General features: G+C 37.7%; 1 protein-coding gene and 1 long non-coding RNA gene across 2 annotated transcripts; one reads left to right on the top strand and one right to left on the bottom strand.

The window, feature by feature from the left end:
* Positions 1–3,779: 3,779 nt before the first annotated feature.
* LOC136256931 (uncharacterized) lies at positions 3,780–4,855 on the bottom strand. Its single transcript, XR_010701743.1, has 3 exons — positions 4,255–4,855; positions 4,038–4,178; positions 3,780–3,980 (listed from the first exon to the last, which is right to left on the bottom strand). It is a non-coding gene; the product is annotated as an uncharacterized lncRNA (long non-coding RNA).
* A 193-nt stretch (positions 4,856–5,048) lies between these two features.
* Positions 5,049–20,268, top strand: LOC136256930 (uncharacterized). Its single transcript, XM_066049998.1, has 11 exons — positions 5,049–6,033; positions 8,906–8,955; positions 9,061–9,114; positions 10,066–10,173; positions 12,978–13,071; positions 13,974–14,108; positions 14,227–14,541; positions 15,004–15,189; positions 16,153–16,842; positions 18,741–18,851; positions 20,013–20,268. Exons 1-11 carry the CDS (start codon positions 5,119–5,121, stop codon positions 20,181–20,183), a joined length of 2,829 nt encoding a protein of 942 aa, XP_065906070.1. The 5' UTR covers positions 5,049–5,118; the 3' UTR covers positions 20,184–20,268.
* Positions 20,269–20,577: the final 309 nt, after the last annotated feature.

Here is a 20,577-nt window from a genome sequence, read left to right as displayed (position 1 = left end):
ATTTATCTACCAGATAAAACTTTGCCCACCACAGATATCTTAACTGAACCAGTACCAATGGGACCTAGTAAGAACAACAACAACAGCACCAACAACAATAACAACAGCACCAACAACGATAACAACAGCACCAACAACAACAGCAATAGTCGTGCATGATGACAGTAGAACAACTGATAGTGGTAACTACTGAATTATTTAATGCTCTTTATGGGCTTCACTGTGGCTGCTCTCATAAATTTTGTATCTACTATTATTTAGTGTCATAACTAGCACTATAATAAATGCTGTAGAAATGTTACATTGCTTATTTGTAGTAAGGTTGTGGACTTGTATTACTTGTATTATAGATATTACAAGCTGAAACTGGCAGTGCTTGGTTTCGTCTGTGTAGCTAGCTATATATATTATATATATACCATGCAAAAACAGCCAAGCTGTATAAACAGGTGTGGCCTTCAAAAAGAGTAGGTGAAAAAAGTTGTGAAATCAAAGGTGGCAGCCATTTCCAATAAAATAATAAATATAATAATGGCTTTGTGCATTAATAAAACTTTTTATCATCAACATCATTGCAGCCATTTCATGGTAGCCGCACCCTTTTTATACAGCTTGGTTGTTTTATGTGGATTTCACTTCTTTTTGTAGTTTGAATATATATATACCCAAAGCCAACCATAAACTGGCTTTGAGGTTTGTTTTTCCGCAAATAATTGTTCTTATCTACAGATGCAATGAGAACAAACTAGTGCTCTACCAATACAGAAAAATAGCTACCTACTGATCTGATACTAAACCCTAATTATACTGATAATTTAACTTGTTCTTGGTTATATAAACTTGTAATATATATGTAGTGCCTGCATTTATTTGCAATATACAGGAAAGGATCTCGATCCGATCATATGAATTATTGTCCTATCGCTGTTCTACCAACTTTATCACATTTTTTGAATGTGTGCTTGTACCTCAGCTATACAAACATATTATTCCACATAATATTATATATTCCATTGGAACAGTTTGGTTTTGTTAAAGGCTCAGACACTCTTGATGCTGGACTTTCACTTGCATCCACCATAATGTCAGCCCTTAACCAGTGAGCAGAAGTGAGATTGGTTGCTCTAGACATCAAGGGAGCATTTGACCATGTTTGTTGGAAAGGTCTTTTGGCCCACTTATGGAGCATTGGGTTTTGAGAGAACATTTGAATCATATCTATCAGATTGGTACATTAAAGTTGTCATTTCTGTAGATTCTTCTGAACTTTATTCCATCTCTGCAGGAGTATATACCTCAAGGAGCCATCCGGTCACCACTTTTGTTTAATTTATACATCCGGTTGTTTCCTGCTGTCGTAAAGCATTGTTCAATGATTGAATATGCCAACAACAATACCCTTTGAAAATTATCCCTCAGAAGTCAGACCGCTGCAATGCTGCTGCTCAAGTTAATGCTGATCTAAACACTTTATATCAATTTGGCTGTCCTCAGAATATAGAATTTGCCCCATGCAAGACATTCTCATTAAAATTTCTTTAAAAACAGGTATTTCAGAATATCCACCTTTGTTTCTGAATGATTACAATATTCCTAAAGTTAACTCAACTAATATTCTTGGTGTGAAGGTACTGACTCATGGAAAGCAACGACTTGGTCAGCTACATCGATGTCGTAACTTTTTTAACCATCATGACTTATCCATCCTTTACAAGTCATGGGTAAGACCAACAATTGAATATGGATATGTTTTGTATTCTGGTGCATCACCATCCCATTTACATTGTCTCAATACCTTACAGACATGTGTTGAACATATGAGCTCCTCTAAATTTTCATCCTTATGCAACCGTAGAAATGCTGCAATAATGGGCCTTGTTTGTCACCTGTTAGCTGGTGAAGGACAAGGTAATCTATTGACCTTTTGTCCTAAATTTGTCACCAATACCACAAGAAGATCACAGAGACTTTATTATTATGACCCTGCTAACCATTTAAGATTTCAGAACCCTTGTGACTTTAGATCCTTACGTAGATCGTTTCATACATAGCTGGCAGGTTATAGCTGTAGCATTTTGGAATAAACTTCCTGCAGATTTATTCTTAAGTGGAGAGAAGGACAGTTGGAAAACTATACTTAAAGATGTACAAAGACTTTTTAATAATAATGACTGTACGCCTGTATGCATGTATTCAGTTGTTGAATATGAGGTTCACCGTAGTGTTTTATAACAAAGTAAATTCCTTCCAAGTCCGCCTGTTACTGTAACTCAACTGGCTTGTTACTACTCATGATATATTGTTCACTTACATGTACATGTTATAGGGGTCTTCCACACGCATCATTCTAATGTTTCAAACAGTAAAGAGACAGTTACAGTGACAGTAAGAATATACTCAAGTAATACACATCAGGGCTTATGATAATGGTCGGACAACGGACAAATTGCCATTTTCTGACCATAAAATGAATTTGGCAGGAAATCATGCCCTTTGAAAGTGTAAGGGGAAACCTATTGTCTGAGCTGTGCACAACTGTTTTCTCTATTAACAATAACTACTCTACTACATGTTGGTTGCTATATAGGAGGTGCTACATTCTTGCAAACCAAGGGAGGGACCACAAATATACCAATGCCAACCCCTCTGCTATACTGTAGCCCTACAAAAGTAGATATAAAGCAGCTTAGTGGCTGTGACAAACAACACTCAGGCTATGTGGCAGCACAACCAGCAAAGTACAATGCATTCTTGTCATTATAGTGCACAGGTGTGCCAAGTCAACTACTGTACATGCTTGTCCGACTAACTGCAGGAAATTTGTCCTGACATTTAAAAATTTTTATCATAAGCCCTGACAGTTTAATTGTAGCATGGTACACCTTAATTTTGCAAATATAATAACTATGTAATCACACCACTACGTATGTATGCTGGAGTTGCAATGGTGTAGTATTTGGTTGTATATAGTAGAGGTGTGCGATAACTAATTTAGACGTATCTCAATATTTTCTTTGAGCTTATCTCGATTATCTAACATATCTCGATAACCAAAACAATTATTTATTTTAGTAAACTGCTAATATTGTAACCAGTACAGTGAGCAAATTGCGATTTGAAGACTATAATAAAGTGGAAAATGTTAGTTTTAACACTGTTTCCAAGTGGTAGGAGAGTTGGAGCCCCCAGGAGGTGCCTACACCATCCAGTATACAAATAATTTACGGACGTTTACTATTATCTAGATTAAAAAACCTATCATCCTTATCTCAATAAGTCTTATGATATCTCGATAATCGAATATATCTAGATAATCATACACCTCTAGCTAATAAATAGGTACTTTATATTTATTGTTTTCATTGTATCATGGCACAGGGATATATATTCATAATATATGATACAAAGTGGAATATAAACAAAATGAGTGTTTGTTACTTTTATGCCCCTTCTCCTTTCCAAAATATGCTAAATGATCATTTAGTTGTAAAAATCTGACAGTTGGCTACAGTGTATATTTGATTCATGAGAATGTCAGCTATTGAAATCCAGCACATTCCTAATATCCATATACCACAATACATTGATATTAAAGGCTCTAAGTATTTAAATCTGTAATTCACCTTATAGTAGTTGTACTAATTTTATTGATTTGTCTGTATGTTTTCTTCATTTTCCTTTGAAGTTGTACAGTATAGGTAAACAAAGATAAATTTTCTCTCCCATCTTATTCTAGGATTCTATTGACTAAGAAAAATTTAATTATTTGTATACAGGCTCAAAATTGAGAAAATATAAAGAAAGTGCAATATTAATAAAATAATATACAGTCAGTTTGCTTTTGGTGTCTCCAACCGCAACGAAAATTCGATGAATCCATGCATCTCCATCGCTGGTCGTCACAATAAATAGCCAATCAAAACACACAGAATGCAACAAGCTCACCAGACCCAGCTCCTCATTCTTATCAGGTTTGAACACTAACAGAGAGAATGATCGTAACAACAAACTATACTGTAGTTACATGAAGGCTTCACCTTCTTTTCCCGCTGCTAGACTGGTTTCAGAGGAGGTCTGACATGCACACGTGAGCGCATATGTTTTGTACAGGGAAGCTATTTCGTGGGGTCGTCAACGAAAACTACGCGCCGATAGAACTGTTTTTTTTTTTTTTTTTTCTGAAGATATAAAGAAAATAAGATTAGAACATACAAATAACAGTTAAACAATTAAATCATAGAACTGTTTTCTTACGCTTAATTCAACGGTGCAATCAACCCCAGTGGTTCAGTTTCGATATACCGTACACAGCCTATTGGAGGAACCGTCACGTGATGATTGATTGATTGATTGATTATAACTTTACAGTACAGTCTATTTCAGGTTGGTTGTCATACCCGTTGTCCATGTAGGTCTAGGTCAAATGCAAAAATATCACGTGAATAGAAATAACCCAAACCGCTGTTGTAATTAATTGTGTTTGTAGTTTAGTTGTAGAGTAGCTTGTATTGTAGCTGTATTTTGTGCTTTTTCCCTTTATATCACACTCACATGAAATTTCACGCCAGGCGGACGGCGGTAGTTTAAACTGAAGGATGCTGATCTCATAGGCTACTTTCAAGCACGTGACTTTTAATACTTTGTTTCTCTAGTCAACCAACCGGAAATAGACTGTACTGCATACAAGTATAGAATAAGGGACCGGATGTACAATTAATAAAATCTTTAGGGTACACTAGCTATTGATGGTCCCACTATAGCTCAAGGCTATCGGCCATTAAAAAATCAAAAAAATTACTTACCGTATTACATTACTTATAAAAATTGCATTACTTATACAAAAAGAGTTACATTAAAGGGGGCGGGGTATGTTGAAACATCTACATGAATAGCTAACCGTACGAAATAAAGCCAAGCAGCAAGTTGGGAAGTGAAAAAATCAACTGCACAAGTGTCTAAGTAGCTTTGCAGTTCACCAAATCTTGTCTACGGATTGATTTTCCGCGAATTTACTATTTGAAGAATCATAAATAGCTATTATCTCGTGATCTCGATTAGCCGTAAAACCAAATAAGTGATGGTGCGCCTGTATGCCTCCGTAAGTCAAAAGTTCTGAAAATGGCCCAACTGTCGGTTGAAAGTATTAGCGAAAAACTAAAAGCCATTACTTTGCCAAACGTTGAAGACGCATACAAGGAACTAGGCCGAGGTGCTTATGGGATCGTTTATACCGTCAAGTTCTGTGGAGTGCTGTGTGCTGCGAAGAAAGTTCATCCCATTCTGGTGGAGGGAGTCGATCCAAAGGACAAGAAATCCGTCGAGGACAGCTTCATTCGCGAGTGCTACCAATGCAGCATTCTGACTCACACGAACATTGTGAATTTCTTTGGTGTTTACTACCCAGATCAGTCAGTCATACCCGTAATGGTCATGGAGTTGATGGATGAGAGCTTGACTAAACATATTGAAGATAACCAAAAGGTTGCTGTAAAAGATAAGATCTACATGCTGCTTGATGTGGCTCAGGGACTAAACTACCTTCACACTCGGAGCCCTCCAGTGATCCACCGAGACATATCCCCTAATAATGTGTTGCTTAAGAAATTACCACCATCCTCCACAGAACGTCTGTGGGTTGCAAAGCTTGCTGATATGGGTGTGGCTAAAGCAATCAGTGCTAAGGTTGACAAATTACGGAGACTAACAAAAGCACCTGGAACTGCCGATTTTATGTCTCCTGAAGTGCTAGCAGATGACCCATACTACAGTAAATCTCTGGATGTGTTCTCCTATGCTGGAGTTGTGCTGTATGTTGCCACCCACCTGTGGCCTGTACCAACACAGCTAACGAAGATGGATCCTACTACAAAACGCCTTATTGCTTTTACTGAAGTTGAACGTCGTAAGAAGTACCTTGATAAGATGACTGGTGAAATGAAGTTACTGAAGGGAACTACAATGTCTTGTTTGAATAATGAGCCAGAGAAGCGGCCTACTATTGCAGACGTAATAAAGGAGTTTGAGCTTTTTAAGGTAAGTAGTTTTCAATGTTTACAAGAGTGTGATATGGATGGCTAAATGTTTCTAAAATTGGAATAAACTATTGAATTCTTATGCAATGTACGTAATTACATCATACTAGAGTCTGTGATAAAATTAAACTTGTAGTAGCTATTTCATGCATGTTCTGAAAATACAAGATATGTGTTCGTTGTTGAACTTTAGGATTAGCTACCAATTTGTACCTTGTCAACCAACTAACTAGTAATTTGTAATGTAATCCCTCAACTATGTTATCATCATTCCTCCAACAGTTTTAGAAATTTTGGTGAAGGAAGCTATATAGAATTTAAACAAACCATAGGATGGTTCATGGTCAAAGGTGTTAAAGTGATGGGAAATCTGTTTCCTCTACCAGTACTGTATCCCACACAGTAGTGGTTAATTCACACGATAAGAGTTAGTTACCATTAATCTCAATCCAGTGCGATTCCCTGAGGTACAGATGATGTTCTGATTGTGTTGTGCTTATTATTTGGGGTTGTGTAGTTGCCCCCCTCCCCCGTGTTGTATCAGCCATATGGCTGCCTTACACAGTAATAAAATCCAAATGTAATATAGTCGAGACTACTTAGTAGCATAGTACATGATGCAATATTTTTTTGTATGGGGGAATCATAGCTAGTAAACCTTGTACTTATTAGGGAAATTGACTTACTTCAAGCATATATGTGGCTTGTCTGGCTGCCACTGTGTTTATAAAACATGCTGTTAATTTTATTGCAAGGGAACCCCTCTAACAGTGATACTGTTTAGAATTGTGTAAGTATATACATGATCTTGGTGTCTCTCCTGAACAAAAAACATAGTGTATTTCCCTTGTGTGTGGCAGTTATCCACATGTAATGGTTAGAATTGTGCCATTGCAGCTAATAAAAGTGCATGTCTTGTGATGAACACTTGTCAGGGAATTTGACTTACCAGGACATGGAGGGCACAATCTCCTAAAAATCATTGTAGGCATCCATGTATGTGATATAGTTATATCCGTTACAAGGGTGATATCATTGTATACACTCATCTTTGCCTTTGCCTTGATAACTATATTAAATCCCACTGTATGGGAGTATACAGATATTAAACCAAGTTCCTGTTCGAGTTCCTGTCATTGTGATCCATATTGTATAGATTTAGCTTTGTAGCTACTAAACAGAGTATAAAGTAGTGATGGATGATTTGACAAAGCATCAGTATCGAGGTATGGTATGATTTGACTTTGGTGGAGTGGAATCACATGGTGTGTGAGGGCTTTAAACACTAGTAAATGGCGAACATTAGTTTGAGATAGAACAATTAATGGAGCCAGCGGTTATGGTAAGAGGTTAGTTCTTCACCATAGTGGGCTGATTGCTGGAGTGAAAATCAACACAGAATGTTTCTTGACGTTTGTGTAAATCATTCATAGCATTGGTATAGTGTTACTGTGTAAAGGATTAACCATTTTATTGCACGATTTAGCAGGAGGTATACTAGTGTGTTTCTATTAATGGTTGGCTATATGCTCCATTGGTAAACAATACCATTCACGGTTGTTATGATGTCACAAACTAGTCTGAGTTGCTCTGACCAGAGGGTGATAAGTTAGTTATCATTGGGTGATCAACTTATCACACAGTAACAGAGTCAGTCTGTCTAGTTGTATGGCAACCTGGCACTTTGATACTCCCACATACTGGAATTTAAGCACGAATATTTTCAAGTTGACACTGTGTTAATTGCCGTGTTATATTGCAATGTAAACATTGGATACTGTCTGTATTATATCACCACATAAACAACCAAGTTTTGATTATTGTTAGCGTGTTTTGTACTAATAATGTTTGATCCATGTACTTTGGAAAACTTACCTTTAACATGATGCATACTAATGGGATGGGTAATAAGACAAGTTAGATTGTTGTCTAAGCTTTTGGCTGGTTACAAATCAGTTTAACTATCAATCTGCAGTTCAATAAATCACATATTCTTTTAGCATCACTGCAATGTCATTCATACCACTGGTAGATAATTCCCAAAAAAATTATATCTATCCAACCACTACTTTATTGTGTGATCTCCTGTAAGGTTTCTGTACAAACATTTATATGGTAGATGATGTATAACTGTTGTATGTTTAGTCTGGTGGACTCCATTTCTATAGCATCAATAAATCCCCTATAGAAATGGTTTGCATATTTGAAGTATTTAAAAAAAATTTTTTTGTTCTATGGACATTTACCTGTTACATGACAAGACCATACAAAGCTTATCCAACTGGAATAGTGAGTTGTGAATTCCAGGCTGCATAAAATTTTCCCAGGTGGTTAGTATAGTATTCTATAGGTTTTCCTTCTTCCATTTGTCTATAGTGCATGTCCTTTCCATGTGACTGTGCAATACAAGAAGTCTGTTGTGCTGTAGTAATAGTTACTTGGAATCATATAAAATTTCATTTGTTATGATGCAGCACATACCATCATAACAATGATGTCATGTAGGTAAACATCATGTAGGGTAAACATGTATGGTTTATATGTGTTTTGCCTCTTTGTGCCATCCGTACTTCAATCCATTGCTCTTCACTATTCTATTGCACTGTAAAGCAGCCCTTGATATACTTTGCTAGACAGCAAGTTGTATGGGATCATGTCACGAGTATTCTATAGAATTTTAATGTAATTTTATGACTCCCTGCTACACATCTTTCAGTAGCCTTCTTGTAGGTCTCTCTAGTGAGTTGCTGTTTTATTATTATTTTAATCTTGCTACAGTAGGTCTTGAACAAGTGTTTTTAGTACTGTTAAAATACATTACTGTTGTTGTTGGGAATTGTGTTGTGTTATGTATGTACAAATGTAATGTGTAGCAACAATCAGTGAAGACAAAGAGACAGTCAATGAAGAGGCAAAATACACAGTAAGTACACTTGACTGTGTGCATAATCACAAGTATATATGTACACTAAAATATACAATCCAAGTGTGTGATGTAGTGATCACAATACATTTTACTCCATTGTAGGACTCAGCAGTCAGTGAAAACAAAACCTGTAGATTCACTCGACTCATCTCCATGGTGAGTGATGTGTGTGGTTTAGTGTAGTATGTACTAGTATACTTTTGCGTGCGCGCGCGCGTGTGTGTGTGTGTGTACACGTGTGTGTGTGTGTGTGTGTGTGTGTGTGTGTGTGTGTGTGTGTGTGTGTGTGTGTGTGTGTGTGTGTGTGTGTGTGTGTGTGTGTGTGTACACGTGTGTGTGTGTGTGTGTGTGTGTGTGTGTGTGTGTGTGTGTGTGTGTGTGTGTGTGTGTGTGTGTGTACACGTGTGTGTGTGTACACGTGTGTGTGTGTACACGTGTGTGTGTGTGTACACGTGTGTGTGTGTGTACACGTGTGTGTGTGTGTACACGTGTGTGTGTGTGTACACGTGTGTGTGTGTGTACACGTGTGTGTGTGTGTACACGTGTGTGTGTGTGTGTGTGTACATGTGTGTGTGTGCATGTGTGTGTGTGCGTGTGCGTGTGTGTGTGTGTGTGTGTGTACACGTGTGTGTGTGTGTGTGTACACGTGTGTGTGTGTGTGTGTACACGTGTGTGTGTGTGTGTGTACACGTGTGTGTGTGTGCGTGTGCGTGCGTGTGTGTATGTGTGTGTATGTGTGTACACGTGTGGTGTGTGTGTGTGTGTGTTGTGTGTGTGTGTGTTTATATTGAACTGTTGATTGACAAAACAACATTCCAACATGTGGGGGTAAACCAAGTTATGTATTCAGACAACTAATGTGTTAATGTACCACATAATTCACACCATCTGTATCAATGTGAATACAAATTGATTTTCCAAGCAGCACATGTATTTCTGTCTTGTTACTAATGTGGGCATCTGGGTCTCATTAGTTGAGAATACAATGGCAGATTAAATTTTAACATACTGTGGAAATGTTCCCATGTACATACATCTTGTGTCTATGTAGTATGCTGTGTAGAGTCTGTGATTCATTTTAACAAGGTATATATATACCATTTGTAGGTTTGTTCAGTTCAGTTACAGTGAAGGAGAAAAGGCATTACAAGGTTTAGATGATGGTGTCTTCTTTGTACGAAATGTAAATGAGAAAGAGTACGAAATCTGTTTGAGGTATACACTGTATGTACGTATGAAGAGCATTGTTGTTGATACACATATTGCTATAATAATATGTGACTGGATCTGCAAAAACCCAATATTAAATGGTACGGTCGTACTGTTTAAGTAGGGATCCAGGTGAAATTTTTGTGCACCGCCCAAAATTCCGCTTTTAAAAAGCATCCTAGAGATATCTTACAAGATGAAAATCATGTTTACAGAATAGTACTAGTCAATATAATACATAAAACAGCATTAAACACAACAAAACACTTCCGGTGGCCGGATATAGAATTTTTAAAAATCGCCAAAACTTGAATTTTAGCCTGACTGACTGACCACGGTCGCAAGACTAGAGGCCAAACGAAGCAGTGCACAGCCACCATTTTACACCAAAATAACAAACTCACCAGTGGGATATGCTTTTTGGAGTTCCAACGATTGTGTGCTCTCTGCACCAAGTCTTTTCTTTCGTCTTCAATCAGGCTGCGGGAGTCCAGAAACATGTGTAAGACGGCTACTCCACGAGACGCTGCCACTCGTGTTCGTATATCTCACTACTGATCTCTCTACAAGTACATGTAACCTTACAACAACAATCATTACCTAAAGGTGTCGATTACAAGAGATCATGTGTGGTGCATGCATGAGTCTGTGTGTACTATATCAGTGTTACATCACCCTCCTCCTCTAAGAAGACGTCTCATCTTCCACACAACTTATTGGAACATAGTCACTGTATCGAGAGGGTACTCTATGCTCTCTCCTAGGATATCTACTTGTTGATGTAGGCACTGTCTCCTCTGTGTGGTCCTCAAGTGTCATACTAGCTGTGTTGTTATCATGATCATCGTCGTCAACAATTTGTAGATTCTGTCCAACTGGTGGTGATTCTGGCAGGTCTGGATTGCGAAGGCTGTTAAATACTGGTACTTCCTGGGGGTGACTCCGGTCTTCTTGATTGAAGCGTATATTTTTGGGGCATGGTTTTAACCGATCAAAATGAACGATCTTCCTAGTTCGTCTTCCCTGAAACTGCTCTATTCTGTAATTTGCTTCTGACAATTTCTTTACTACTCTGTATGGGCCTGACCACGGATGGTAAAGTTTCTTACTTGCTTCTCTCTTGCCCATTGGGGAATGTAACCACACATAATCCCCTTTCTGGTAGGGTTTCCCATGAACTTTCCTGTCATAGATTTCTTTCTGTCGCACGTGTTTGGCTTCAGAGTGTTTTCTTGCCAATGCAAATGCTTGGCTCATCTGCTTGCCAAGGGTGGCTGCATACTCATTTGGTGACTGTGTGGTGTTGTTTGGAGTTCCATATATCACATCCACTGGGATACGTGCCTGTCGACCAAACATAAGAAAGAAAGGGGTATAGCCTGTGGAAGCCTGCACACTCGTATTATATGCCATACATACCTTCCGCACATGTCTCTCCCAGTCAAGTGGGTTATCTTTGGCACAGGTAGCTAACATGGCCAACATGGTCCGATTGAATTTTTCAACAAGGCCATCACTTTGGGGGTGATATGGTGTGGTCCTAGTTTTATGTATCTGTAGAAGTTTACATACCTCTGCCATGAGTTTGGATTCAAATTGCCGGCCCTGATCAGAGTGCAATTGCTCTGGTGCAGAAAACCTGAGGAACACTTCATCTACAAGCCTTTCTGCTACGGTTGACGCCTCCTGATTAGGTATGGGGAAAGCTTCCATCCATCGGGAAAAATAATCCCCTACAACCATGATGTAAGAGTTTCCACTATCACTTTCAGGAAAGGGGCCCACCAGATCAACAGCCATTATTTGAGTTGGGTAAGCAGCAGAAATTGTTCCTAATGGTGATTTTGGTGTTTGTGAGGGAGACTTCCTAGAAACGCAAGTGGCACAGGTTTGACACCAATCCCGCACATCATTATAGTGGCCTGGCCAGTAAAAACGTTCTTTAAGGCGATGAAGTGTTTTATCTTGGCCCAAGTGCCCACCTGCAATTCCTTCATGTACAGTATGTACAGTATGTATGCATAATAGTATTTAAAAGCAATGGGTAAAAATGCAACTTCCACAAAAGAAAACTTTTACAGTAGTTTTTATCACCTCAGTAGTTGGTGAATTAACACTCCGATCAATAAATATTGGGTATCATCGTCTTCTCCTGTCAGTGGGAAGTTTGAAAATCTTTCTCCTTTTACAAGTAGGTTTCCGAGTTACATACCGTATTTGACCAGTTAATAGCTGCGGCTGATATAATATCCGCCCCCAGATAGTAGCCGCTCCACAGCCTAGAATTATTGTCATAAGAGCCGCCCTCGGATAAGAGCCATGGCTTGTATCTGAACATACTGTTGCAAGTGTTGACTAGACATGTTTGAAGCAGAAACCAGGCAAAGGAGTTGTTTTAAGCCAGGAAATAGTGTTTTTGAGAGAAGTTAAAATGAATGACGGTATTGACAGATGATTAAACAAGGTCAGTCACTCATGAATCCGTATAAGTGCCACATACTGCTGCCACACAAGGTCATAGTAGCCGAAGGATTTTGCTTGCTGAAAGTTATAGTAGCCGCGGCTATTAACCAGTCAAATACGGTACACGTTTTTGATTGTGAATTTGATAGTTCATTGACTTCATTCATGTAGCTTTGTGTTCTTGGAATCAAATCTGCTGTCATGGGCAATAAGACCGTTTTTCCTAGACCCAGTCACATAATATAGAATGTGACTATTCAATTAGAGTATTTTGACTAATTTCCCAAAAAACTGTGTGTGCTCTATTAGAGTTATTAAAGGTTATTTTAATGTTAAATTTTGTACAGGTGGAAACAAGATAATCATCACATAAAGATATCTGATAGCCAGTCATCTAACAAGTTTAGTATTACAGATGATAACAGCTTTGATACTCTTACTGTAAGTTGATTTGTTATACAAAATATACATTGCAGGTGCATAACTGAACCTCTACTGAATCTATCACCCATATAAGCATAGAATAACAGTGTTACGTTTAAAACCTTTTGGTCTAGTTTAACCCTACAGGGTGTAACCAAGAGTTAATCATATGAGAAGAGCATCTAATGCCATATTTTCATGTAACAACACATCACGCAGACGTTGAACGGCTTTCTTTCCGTCCTACAGTTATATAGTATTTGCTTAATTCTAATTTAGCTGTGTAGTGATGAATTTTTGAGAATGTTTGAAAGCTTTAAATAGTATACAATGCGAGACTGAGTAAGGATATATGTACAATGGACTTTACTCCTTCAGGGATAGATTGCAGTACACTTCAAAGTTTTATTTGTGTCTAAATAACATGGCAGTACACCAAATGATATTTCTCCCTCTGCTATTAGCTTAGGTTCTTGTGGAGTTTTTCTCAAAGTTATCAGCCATGTACTTTACAACAGCACCGCTCTAGCTGTGCTTGATGTGTTTGAATGCATCCCTTGTGTCTAGGATGATCTTTGTGGTTAAATGCAGAGATTTTCTGTTACATGGAAGGTAAGCCATTTAATTTAATCATTTGTTAACAGAACTGTACAGTACAGTGGCACCAGATACTATCCTCTACTGTAGTATTAATTCTTGGTATAACAATTCACTTACAACAGTGCTAATTGTTTGCATTCAGATAAAAATTTCTTGTCTCCTACGTATGTTCCTGGATGCACCCACAGATTGTCATGCTCATCTTCCCAATCACATATGCATGCAGTACAGTCTTTTGTTATGATACATTTGTATGTTAGAGAGCAATCAGTACTTTTAGGTTAAGATAAGTTTCTTTTAAGACTAATGTTGTTTTCTAGGAGTTGGTACAATACTACCAACGACATTCCTTGGGTAACTGCTTCCCTGATATTGATACTACACTGATGATTCCATTTTGGAGTATGTATGAAAGTGTGATTCCTAACTCCAGAATTTCTCCAGATATCAGTGAAGTAAGTACTAAGCTTTTAGGTCCTATGTATGTATGTATGTAGCTATGATAATACTCCAAGTCATACTGTAACTGTAACCTTATATTTTAACTGAATGCTTGTATTATGCTTTGTGTAGGATCCTCCTACCCAAGCTAGGAAAAAACGTTGGGGTAGTCGCAAAGAAAAGAAAGCAGGAAAAATTAAGCGTCACAGTGCTATGAGTGTGGATCGTTTCGAAGCTCTTGAGCGTAACGTAAGGAGTGGTGAAAAGCGTCACGTACAAACAACTTCACTTTATCTTGGTAATAATGATATTAATGATGATGATGATGATGACTATGTACAAGTTATACCTGCTCCTCCTGCACGTCACACTGCAAGTAACAATGAGATTGAGAAAAATTCAACCACTACTCAGTCTTCCACCAGTGCTGTTGACACCAACGACCTGGTATGTTAAGTATGCATACTAGCTACATACTGTATAGCAGGATTTTTCTGAGGGAGAAAATTTTCAACGAAAATCCCCCTCCCCCCTCCTTCCCCTTCGAATATTGCAGCTTGATCAAAATGACATTGTTTGAGTGTAGCAAATGCATAAAAGAAGTGAAAATTTCCTCCCTCAAAATTTTGGATAATTGCAATCCACGAAAATTTTCCCCCTTGAAAATCCCAATATACATTAGTACATAGTTAAGCTGCACAATTACTTACTGATTTCCATTGTGCTAGTACGTAATAGTATATTATCTGATATATTTTAGTATGCAAACTTGAAACAGTATACTGTATAGACCAAGTGTACCATAGCATACTGTATTATACTGTATTGTACTGTGTGTGATCTATTGTGCTTACAGCATAGACCAATGGTGCGTTCACTTTAATGTGTGGCGGGTTTTATTTTTTAAAGATGTTGGTAGAGATGGAACCATGGTACTATGGAGATATATCCCGTGTCATTGCCGCTCAACTGATGAAGGCAGATGGTGACTACCTCTTAAGATATGCAGATATAGACAGCAGAAAATGCTTTGTGTTAACCACCCAGTGGGATAAGTTGGATAAGCATCTTGTTGTCCGGAAACTTGAAGATCAAGTACGTTACAACTAGTAAAGTTTTTAAAATAAATCCAGGCCAAAACCTATGAGTACAAAGGCATACCAGACCAACAAGTACAAGGAATTTTAAGTTTGATTAGGGATCATAGAAATAAAATGCAGTGGAACAAGAGAGGTTACCTACATCTGCAGATATACTAGTGGACATTTAATCCCTACTTCAGTCATTATAACTAAATTAGGGATTAAATGTCCACTAGTATACAGGTATCTGCAGATGTAGTCGACCTCCCTTGTCTCGCTACTTTTATTGCTATGATCCCTAATCAAATATAAAATTTAGTTTTTGTAATGTAATTACAATTGGTGATCTCAAACATACCGCTGCATCAAAGAAAGAATGGCGCCCGACAGAAATGCCATAAAATTAATTTTGCATTGATACGTGCACCCCATACATTAATTACTTAGAAGTGAAGAGGCCATTATGCTTCATTTCAGTTATGTTCAGCCCAGTGTTTCAAGTGAAGAACAGTACCAAAAGCATCAATCCAGTCACTTCAGAAATATGGACAGTAACTATGAAGGCTAGTCAGAGAAAATACAGGGAAGCCAAAATGCGCTACAACACTTGTGCTGTCAGTGAAAAGAAATGGGACACAAAGGAGGAGAAACATAGGTCCATGATGTGTGCATTGTACATACTGCGGTATGCCAATAGGCGAAGCGATGTATACCAGTGAAAAAAATTAAGCCCATACCTTAGCCATTGTTGGGTTACGCTTGCCTGAAGGTATTAGTAAATAAGTTAGCCAGTAAGCAGAAAATTCCACTGGGGAAATTATTGATGAATTTTGGCCATTTATTCAATATTTTCCTGATCAATATTTGACAGTGAGTAAATTTGTCAACATTTCCTGTGTCAATTTTTATTCTGTACAGTATATTACATGTGTTGTAATTGGAAATGAGAACAAACCTAATTTTGTGTTTTTTACAGGATGGGGTTAAATATGGTTTTGAAGCAAAACTATTTCCTAGCATCAGTGTACTTCTCAAACATCATGTTGAGACTCAAGTTCCCATCACTAAACAATCACAAGCTGTACTAAAGAGACCTGTGTGTAAAAAGACAACTGCTCTTCATGTGTCACCACACACAATCAATCATGGTAATATTGCACTTGATGGGCTGCCAATCAGCAAAGGATTTCTCGGAGAAACGTATTCAGCCATCTTGAAGAATTATGGAAATCGAGTGTGTGTCAAGAAGTGTTTTTCTGATAATGCATTTAAGAGGCTGCAGTGTTTGAATGAGGCCGAGGTGCTTAAGAACCTTAACCATCCCAATATTGTTAAACTACTTGGGATGTGCGATGCTATGGAGCCAATGTACATTGTCACAGAGTCAATGCCTGGTGGAAACTTTGCACACTTCCTACAACAAAAGGGAGCTGGCCAAACTCCATACCAGCTACTAAGATTTTCCCTTGATGCTTCCCAGGGAATGGAGTATATAGCTTCTCAGAACTACATTCATCGAGATTTAGCTGCCAGAAACTGTTGGATTGGCAAACATGACAACATTCTAAAGATATCTGGTTTTAGCTTATGCAGAAAGACAGAAGAAGGTATATGTCCATTAACATCTCATGACAAACAGATTCCTGCTAAGTGGACAGCACCTGAAGTAATTGCCATGTAGTAAAGTTGATATGTCTGTGTATTTCATTGAGTCTGCAAAGGGAAGTATAGTCAGTTTGTGTTCACCTAAGCTCTTGTGACTTGCTAGACCACTTATAGTTAATTTTATGTTTCAGATCACCTGCCTGCACTGCTATTCTCGCCACCTAAATTTGGTCGTTATTGTGAGTTTTCACCATTATTTCATCTCTCAATGTTTAATGATTATTTGGAGGTTATGAATGAACTTACTTACATGGCTAGGCATAGAGAAAGGAAGGCTAGATGGGCTGAAAACCAATTCCACTTCTCGATAAGTATTAATAAAAGATTGAGATACTCTAATAGAGCATTCAGCTAACGAAAACAGTCAGGTGCATGTAAGATTGTAGTGAATAATGAAGCCACCCACCCACATTGGTTTAGGCTAAGTTTCTGATCTGAAACATAAAAGTTAACAATAAGTGTCCTAAAACTATTGTTACAGTTTATCAAATAAGTGCTTTAATACAAGAACAAGTGAGTTATGAGGCTTTAAAAATATCCCATACATTTAGTATGAACGGTTCAGGCGCCCAAACATTTGTGACCCGCTGAGCAAAACCTGACTTGTTTGCATAATTCTGTTTTAGAGATAAATGCCATTGAAATACATTCGGTAAAAAACGTGTGCTACATGTTTTAATTGCTTCAGTAAACAGCAAAGGAAGATCTAATATACCAATGGATTTGCCTCTTCATCGAAAGTAAGAATATCTTTGTTTCATTTTTGTACCATGAAGCAAACATTTACATTGCGATAAAACGTAACTTTATCGTTGCTGTTTTTAAGCTTAAACAGCCTTGCTTGATAGCATGGGTACATTTAAGCCAAACACTATACCGTGATGAATGTCCCAGTTCATGGTGAATAGAATGACACAAGTTCCAACTAGAGCTGAGCGATAATATCGATAGTTCGATACTCGCGATTAAAAAATCATTATCGCGATACGATAATTACAGCTTACTATCGCGATATTGCTGTAGGAAACATTGCTACCAAGTTTATTTAACTGTTTTGCAACTCTTTAGGCTTGTTTATTCGCGAAATGTTTGGTTGCAAGGCTATAACAAGCTGTGTAGATTTATCGGCCACCCATGCAATTAGTCAATCGCTTTGCAAAGGGTCTAGGATTTCACTAAAAAGGCTGTTTGAGAAGCTGGGGTAGCTGTTTTATAGCTACTTGGCTTGCTTTATCATGGAAACATTTGGCTGCAAGACTATAACAAAAATAGTAGAAATATCGGCCGCCCGTGCAATTAATTACCTAATTAATGCACTTAAAGAAAACCAAGCAAATAGTAATCTATGATGGTGTTAATTATGCTTAGCATGTTTATTTATGCATTGAGTACTTGGAATTTGACTGAAAAGTGTAATTATCGTGATATTATCGTATCGTGAATAATACTTCAATGTCTATCGTGATAGTGAATTTTCTACTATCGCTCAGCACTAGTTCCAACTCAATAGCCCATTGCACTCGAGACTTATGATTGATTAAACGAGTGCCTGTAATTTTTTTCCCGTATAAGCAATGTACAAATCGATCGTTTTAATCTTGTTGTCTATCGCTATAACTCCAAAAGTTTTTACCAGAAAAGGCTGAAACTTTAACAGCTTATTGGTTTTTCTCTCTAGACAACAAAAAAATCATAAAGTGAAGTTCAAGGAAAATGCAAACAAGTCGGGTTTTTGCTCAGTGGGTCACATTTACAGCATAAAAACATGCTTGTTCCAGTACAAACCACTGGAAGTGCACATATGTATACCTTTCAAGGTTTGTGTTTTTGGTAGGGCCTCAGGTAAGCACAAACTGACTATAAAATTAGCTTGTTACCATGTCTATGCATTTTCTTTAGGCATTCAGAACATATCAGTTCACTAGTGCTTGTGATGTATGGAGTTTTGGAGTATTGCTGTTTGAGATTTACTCTTTTGGCCAAACACCTTATCTTGGAATGAACAATGCTGTAAGTGATCGTTATTACTGTCTTTAGAAAATGGTATGTTAGCAATGCTTTGAAGTTTGATTAAAATAGAAGTTTCTTATTCACAATGAGACTACACTACAAGTCACTTAGTACTAAGAGACTCGCAGCTAACCATGTTAGTTAATTGGTTGTCCACACCAATAATTTATTGTTAACCGCTGAAATATTGTCAACAAAACAATAGCACAACCAAACCAGCATGTTCTTCACCACCTTATTCCGGTGCCGAAGGGTTAATTAATTAATTAACTGGAGTGCCAAGGCAGGTATTGGTGTCTTACTTTCTTAGAAAATGAGCTGCGTTGCTGCGCGACACGACAAGCCAGCGCCATTATACAGTAATTTTGCTAGCTGTCTTTCCCCATTTACACGAGGCATGGTGATGCCAATCCATAGATTTTTCCTCATGGTATAGACTTGCCTTGAATAGATGCAAGGATACTCGGCATCTAGTAGCCGCTACACCAATCACGATACAACGTTACAGTAACTACTGTCGCTAATTTTTCAACTGATTTCTCTTACTCAAACTGATGCAATTCTTGCTGATAGCAGTGTGTATCACCAATAAAAGGGCCATTTCAGCAACTAAGCCTTGAGAGGGAAAGTAAATTAGCCTTCCCATGCAGCCTTGTGCGTGACACCGTCACTAGCAGTGATGTGAGACAATGTCCTTTTCACTGCTTGAAGACCATTTTCAAAAACAGTGAGACACTCCAAACTAGCATCTTTGAAGTATAAATGTCTGAGGAGGAGGTTTTTATTGCATCATTCTAACACCGACTCCGAGGAAGTTTATACTTTGAAGATGCTAGTTTGGAGTGTCTTACTATAACGTAAATGAACAGATATAAAAGAATCAGAGTGTCCGCAGTTATTGCTCGTCTGACCTGAAGTCTTTAGCTGAACAGTGCTAATCCTTGTAAACTTTTTGGAAGCACTTTGGTTTGTCATTTAAGTTTATGGTCACCTAACCAGTACTTTCTAAACACAGTATATAATGACAGTTGTGAACATTAATTTTTAAACATTTGTGTAACTTTGTGGTTTCTACTACTATGTACTGCAAAACCTAGATGGTTCTGCGAACTATACATCTACCATAATACATGTATGATAACATAATTTCTATGTTAACAGCAAGCCCGAGAGTTTGTGGAACAAGGTCACAGGATGGAAGCACCAGAGGGTACTCCTAAGGAAGTGTACAATGAGATCATGTGCAAGTGTTGGCTCTATGAACCAGAGAAGAGACCAACATTCAGTGAAATTGTCACTATGTTAAATACAACTATTACTAATTTATCATAAACTCAGTTTACACCAATGAATCACTTGCATGATTGTAATATATGTTCATCTTTTTTTTTACTAATCCTATAATATTTAAAATGTAGATATTCCAATGAATACTTCCAAGATTATATATTATATGCACTTTTAGAAAGGCTTTACTCTATTAATTTACTGGATATAGGTGTGGTTCACAAAGTAGTGCTGTGTGGTAATCGTGAACTATATGTGGCCAACTGAAATGAGAAAATGTTACAATTCCAGGTATAATTCTAGCAAGCTTTAAATTTTTTGTCATGCTGGTTTCCAGATATACAGGTTGCTATAAGCAAGCACAACTGCATAATAAGTGACAAAGTGATAATTTATTTATGCGACATTTACAGTATCTAACTAGTATTTATGTGTGTAG

The sequence above is a fragment of the Dysidea avara genome, chromosome 5 (assembly GCF_963678975.1).
Source record: "Dysidea avara chromosome 5, odDysAvar1.4, whole genome shotgun sequence".
In the NCBI taxonomy this organism is placed as follows: Eukaryota; Metazoa; Porifera; class Demospongiae; order Dictyoceratida; family Dysideidae; genus Dysidea; species Dysidea avara.
Note: the sequence above shows the minus strand (reverse complement) of the source record. Positions and strands in the feature narration are given on the sequence as shown.

Excerpts from the sequence above, each read along its gene's own strand:
- LOC136256930 (XM_066049998.1), top strand. The coding sequence starts at position 5,119 with ATGGCCCAACTGTCGGTTGAAAGTATTAGCGAAAAACTAAAAGCCATT. Across the intron at positions 15,190-16,152 it reads TCCGGAAACTTGAAGATCAA|GATGGGGTTAAATATGGTTT; the intron begins GTACGTTACAAC and ends TGTTTTTTACAG. Across the intron at positions 18,852-20,012 it reads ATCTTGGAATGAACAATGCT|CAAGCCCGAGAGTTTGTGGA; the intron begins GTAAGTGATCGT and ends CTATGTTAACAG.